We start from the raw sequence: 5,984 nt of genomic DNA, 5'->3' as shown, positions 1-5,984 counted from the left end.
AAAGCCTTATTAATTTATGTCTAAATAGTCGTCCGAGAAAAATAAAGAATGAGAGTGAAGGGTAAGAAGTAGTAAAAATTGTCATTTTTCTATAATAATCGATCATACACCACCAACCAATGAATAAACAAAAGAACATTGAGAAATCAGCCTTTTGTCTCTCTCTCACTCACTCTCTCTCACTCTCTCTCCTCTTATCTTCCTTGGAACCTTTTGATCATCAGCATGGTTTATCTTTCTCGCAGTCCAGTGCACCGGCAAAACGTGTGAGCCTGCCCACAGTTGTTCCAGGTTTGGCTGTGATTTTCTGAGCCTTGGTGTACGGATTCCTGAATTCTGGTCCAGACTCTATGAAGAATGCACCGTTCATGAAGTAGTCTTGGCTGGACCTCCATACCCACTTACTCCAAACACTTTCTGGAGCATAGTCTCTCTTTGTCACCTATATTATGATCAGATTGACCAAATTAACCCTCAATTTGTAACAAATTAAAAACAAAATTTGACCACAAAAGAATAGTTGACAATATCCCAAAGCTTTGCATGGACTGAATTGTCTCGATATGACACTCAAAACCAGTTTTTTAACCTGATTTTGGGTGTAAAAACTTGATTGGTTGGTGTTTAGCTGCACCAAAGTTAGGTAAAAACTTGATTTTCTCAAAACTATAAGGTCAAAACCCAAAACCTAATAGGTTAGGTTTTGGGTCATCTAAACACCAACAAAGCCTTCTTCTTTTTTTTTGGACAAAACTTATTTACTAAAAACCAAGTTTTAAAGCAAAATTAAGTTTATAAAAAAACCAAGTTTTAAAGCAAAATTAATTAAAAAAAAAAAACAAGTTTTAGCCCCCGTCATCCAAACATGTCTTGAGAGAGTTTTACCTGCTTGGCATAGTAAAGCTCTGGCGCTATGAATCGGTTTCCTTCGCTTATGATTGTTGGGTGGCTGCTTCCTCCGACCGCGTACATTAGCCAATGTGTGTAGTCATTGTTGACCACATGGAAGAATCCCCACCGGCACCTGTCCAATCCAACCAAGCGTCAACAACTAATTAAGTAACTTGTTTGACGTGCACTCAAGGTTTGATTCTTATGGGCGTTGCATAGGTGCCGAGAGCAGAGGTCCTAGCTTCAGAGTTTTACGCTCCCGGCACCGGCACCGGCGACGACTGTAAGTATGGCAGACTGAGCCAGCAGGACGAAGTCTCCGGAAGCGACTTCTTCGGGTTATAAATTCAGAAAAAAAAAATTTGTCACAAGGCCTTGGCTCACCTAGGCATGCGTTGGACTAGGCCTCTACCAAAGTGGTTGAATGCAAAGGTGACTTGCATGATGGCATCCTGTGAGTAGGCGTCACTTGCACCCATTAAGCTCACCTGCATAATCATCATCATGAAAATTTTATGGCGTGTATATATATATATATACATATACCACTTCATCATATATTAAAACTTACATGCAAATCCAAGCACTAATTCTAACTATGCAAATTTATTTTAACATAACATCATGCACAAATAGAATTTGCATGCCATCATCTTGATCACAAATCATAGTTGTCACCACATTGCACATATATAGTCGATCATCATCATCCTACGTGAGTATATCACCAGGAAAAATCGGAACAGGATATGGTCTCTTTTTAAGATGATATGACCATTTACACTATCCAGGACAGGCGCCATATTGATAAATCTAATTCAACCATAAGTATCACGTTGATGATGATAATGATACATAGCATATCCATATATACCATAATGACAAATATCGTGAGATTTATGAAAACCATAGTGACAAATATCGAGAAATTATCTGCAAGTTTAAAACAGCAGATAAATTTCTTGCAAGCTTTATGAAAAAAAAAACATAAATACTATGATTTAAATGCGATATTTACATTTTAAACAGCTATTTATCATGAAAAAAGTGTGTTTATTTTTAAATAATTTTATTGATATTTTCTTATAAAAATTATTTATTATTTATTTATTTATTTATTGCTGAGATTTTGCCAAAAAATGAGAGATTTATGAAAAAAAAATTCAATTTCTCATGAGTTTTTGAAAAACGATATTTTGCCGTTTTTAACGTTTGTCACTATGATTATCAATGATGATATGTAGCATATCATATCCATACTAACGTATATGAGATTCATAATGACCATTGTTATCACTGATGATTGTGAAGCAATAACCTTGGACATCATGATGATGAGAGAGCCACTTTCCATCCTGACCATCATGAATATGCATGGGGGTTATCATGTGATCTTCATATCATCATAATTAAAGCATGACTTCACAAACAAAACCCTACTCTAGAATTGTAATTACATATCTGGTAACATCATAAATTAAAATTCTCATGGAACATGATCATGATGGGGATGCATCGTTACCTCATTATGGTTGGTGAAGTGATTGTTGGAAATGGTGATGGCAGTGGACCCAAAAATGGCATCAACAAGACCATCCATGCAGTTGGACATGGAATTATGATCGATCCATACATTGCTGGCACCAAATATTGAGATCCCATCCCCATCGCTCCTAGTCCTTAGACCATAATGGGTCTCAGAGTCCCTGATCATCCCACCATTGCTTGCCTTTATGTCATGTATGTGCAAGCCATGTACGATGACATGCTTCACAAATTGGATGGTGAGCCCAGCACCATATGCTATGTGCACGTTAGCACCCCTACCATCTATAGTCTTGTTGCTGTTGATAATGAGCTCTTCACGTAGACGGATCACCATGTCGCGCGCGAAGATGATCCATAGAGGTCGGTTTTGGATCACACCGTATCTAAGTGTGCCCTTCTTCGGGTTCACCAGATCGTCGTCGGACGCGTCAGTGACTACATAATACTCACCGTGCTTGCCACCGAATGACTTGCGGCCGAACCCGAGCGCGCAGTTGGCGAGCCTCTTGCGGTGCTGAGCCCATTGCGGGTCGCACCTCCAGCAGCGGTCTATGGGGTTTGTGGCCAAGCATGGTCCAAAGTAACGTCCTAAGTGCCTTCTTGTACCATTGCCTTCCGAAGCCCTATCAAGTGGTAACCATGCACAATCATGTGTCAGTCCTAAACTTTTTATATGTATCATTTACATACGTCCATACTTTCTTTCAGATGTATGCATTATAATACAGAATAAATATTTGATACTAATGAAGGTACGGAGCTGTTGAGTAGAAATCACACTTTTTAATTTTTATATTGTTTTATAGGTTAGGCTGTGCAGATGCAGCGTGGATGGTTTGTTTTGTAGAGAACCAGTTTTGAAACGTGATCATGAGATAATATAAGTAGAACTTTTCAAGAGGTTCAAAAATCAAATGGCATACAATTTATTTTTTTTTCAATTTATTATTGCGTTGGTTAATCCTGCCATATCTATGGTTGTTGTCCCATATATAGGTATAAAACTCTAAGGCTAGGACCCTTGTACCTGTGGCCAATGCTGGGCATCAATTTGCACAAGGGGGTTGACACCTGCAGGAATAGAACCCTGGCTACACGTCTAACAGCCAAGGCCCAACGAGAGAGAGGGAGAGGGGGAGGGTAATGGGTAGGTGTTAAATGGGGTTTTCAGGTTTTTGTGGTTTTATTTTTAAGTTATGAGTGGAGGGATATGATCTATCAACTTGATTTTATAGGAATCAAGTCTTTGAGTGTTCCATTCCACAAGTGCATGAGTTCTTATAAGGGTGAAAAAAAAAATCAATGGTCCAAAATCTTTGTAATTTTTAAGGCTCCAAATATCATTTTTCATCGAAAACACATGATCCAGGTGTGGATTTTTCGTAAATCAACCATGCCCAACACATTTATGAGATCGAAACTACGAAAAAAAAAATACCAAAAGAGCAGAAAAACCTATTTAACATATTTCATTTAGCACTTACCCATTACTATATATATATATATATATATATATATATATATATATATATATATATATATATATATATATATATATATATATATATAAAGAGAGAAAGAGAGTCTCACCTGTGAACCTCATGGTTAAAATGGTTGGTGACATTGAAGGGATCAGGGTGGTAAGCCTCAAGCGATGCATTGCGAGCTGCCTCGGCACGCATTTGCCAATACTCATCGTGCTCAGCGATGTGTGCATGGATTGATGACACACCAATGAGTGCAAAGAAGATCAAGGGCAAGGCAACATGAGGAAGAAAACCCTCCATTTTTTCTCCAGCAAAAAAAGAAAAATAAAGAAAGAAAACAAACAACTAAAAAGAACACTTTTTAAACCTGTTTCTATTAGTTATTGGTACAGAAAATGAAGGAAAAGTGTAGGTTGGTGCGGTAGGCAAGGTCTGGTTTGGAGAAGAGGTTAGACCATGAAGGCCGGACCCAGACCCAGACCCAACCGAATGTAGAAGATGGCAGGATTTATAAGGAGGACATCACAGTCCTTCCCGTTGTGTAATAGAAAGGGAAAAGAGAGAGGGAGTTTTTATAGGTGAATGGTGTAAAAGAATTGTAAGAGGACTCGGTCCTTGTCTCTCTGGGTGTCCCTCAGGACACTAGAAAAAACCAACTACGAGGAGACAGGGCAACCACTCAAATAGCTCATTTTTAGGTCATACTATAGATAACAAACTTGTTATTATCGAGAGAGAGAGAGTTTTATTTTTATTTGATTAATAAAATAATTTTTATACTAACGGGCTCCGTTTGTCTGGTAGGAGCAACTAGTGCACGTCACCTTGTGTTGGGACGTTGCAGGTTCAAAACCCAACGGTATAGTTGTATAACTGGTAGACGTCTGCTTAAACCCAGATTGCCTTTCAAAAATAAAAATAAAATAAAATAATTTTATATTTGGGTGTTCGGGAGAAGATGGTGGATTTAAAAGGGCAAATTTGGACCGAATGATGCGTTGGTTTGTTTCATTTACTGGGGAAACGTTTTTCAAAAGCAGCACTGAGTGGTGACCTCTCTCTCTCTCACACACACACACACACGCACACACACACACACATGATAGATTCACAGGCCATTTTCCTAGCACTGCCAAAAGGGTGTAACTGTCCATGTGCAGAGCCAGGCGGTTTGATGCTCAGACACGTTTACAATTATTTACAATGCTCCTAAATTTCATAAGGTAAAACAAGAGTGCCTTCAGACAATACCCTCTACTATATATATATATATATATATATATATATATATAGCTGCACAATCACTAGGAGCGCAATGCCTCACGATGACGACGCCATCGTGAGGCATGATTGATGCTCAGCTTCAATTTCCTCAAAAATACCTTTATTGGTGCACTAATGCGCCAGTAAAGGTCCGAGACCTTTAGCGGCACACCAGAGACTTTGCGCACTAAAAGTGTCTTTTGCGAAAATTGATGCTGAACATCCATCACACTATCATTCAGTTGATAGTTACACATTTAAAGGTTGCTCAGCTACCACTATATATATATCTATATATATATATATATATATGAGAACTCAACACATTAGATCCTCTTTTCTTGTTCCGCTTCATTAGGGCCTATAGTTTGAAGTGTTTTATAATAAATCTGAACCTTTAGATGTGTTTAGCATGCTCAACTTAGTGAGAATAGACTCTTGAATCATGTTTTTTCTCCAAAAAAATGTATTTTTATGAACCAAAAAAAACGATGCCTTCATGGCCATTCTATTCATTTTAGATCATTGAAAAAACCTGCATACAGGTTAGGGCGTGATCCAAAAGCCGGTTCCCACTAAACAAAACCCATAGATAACTTCTATGGTAGTAAATGTGTAAAAAAAAACTATGATTTTTGAAGAGGTTCAACGGGGGTAGAACAAGAAAACATAGCAGAACGAGCACTCTCTCTCTCTCTCTCTCTCTCTCTCTCTTGCACAAGCAACACGAGTGAAGAGAAAGGACATAGCACAAGCAACACGGGTGAAGAGAAAGGACTGCTAGCCCAAATGATG

At 38.3% G+C, this 5,984-nt stretch overlaps 1 protein-coding gene across 1 annotated transcript; it reads right to left on the bottom strand.

The window, feature by feature from the left end:
- Positions 1–220: 220 nt before the first annotated feature.
- On the bottom strand, positions 221–4,226 carry LOC149829480 (pectate lyase-like). The gene is made up of 5 exons (XM_090016210.1): positions 4,030–4,226; positions 2,414–3,062; positions 1,276–1,379; positions 886–1,024; positions 221–442 (listed from the first exon to the last, which is right to left on the bottom strand). The coding sequence occupies exons 1-5, from the start codon at positions 4,224–4,226 to the stop codon at positions 221–223; spliced, it is 1,311 nt and encodes a 436-aa protein (XP_089872336.1).
- Positions 4,227–5,984: the final 1,758 nt, after the last annotated feature.

Source organism: Nuphar pumila, chromosome 8 (genome assembly GCF_984573655.1).
Source record: "Nuphar pumila chromosome 8, dmNupPumi1.hap1.1, whole genome shotgun sequence".
NCBI lineage: Eukaryota > Viridiplantae > Streptophyta > Magnoliopsida > Nymphaeales > Nymphaeaceae > Nuphar > Nuphar pumila.
Note: the sequence above shows the minus strand (reverse complement) of the source record. Positions and strands in the feature narration are given on the sequence as shown.

Coding starts and splice junctions, on each gene's coding strand:
- LOC149829480 (XM_090016210.1), bottom strand. CDS start 4,226: ATGGAGGGTTTTCTTCCTCATGTTGCCTTGCCCTTGATCTTCTTTGCA. Junction 1,025..1,275: donor CTAGTCCAACGCATGCCTAG/GTGAGCCAAGGC, acceptor TGGATTGGACAG/GTGCCGGTGGGGATTCTTCC. Junction 443..885: donor AGCTTTACTATGCCAAGCAG/GTAAAACTCTCT, acceptor ATCATAATATAG/GTGACAAAGAGAGACTATGC.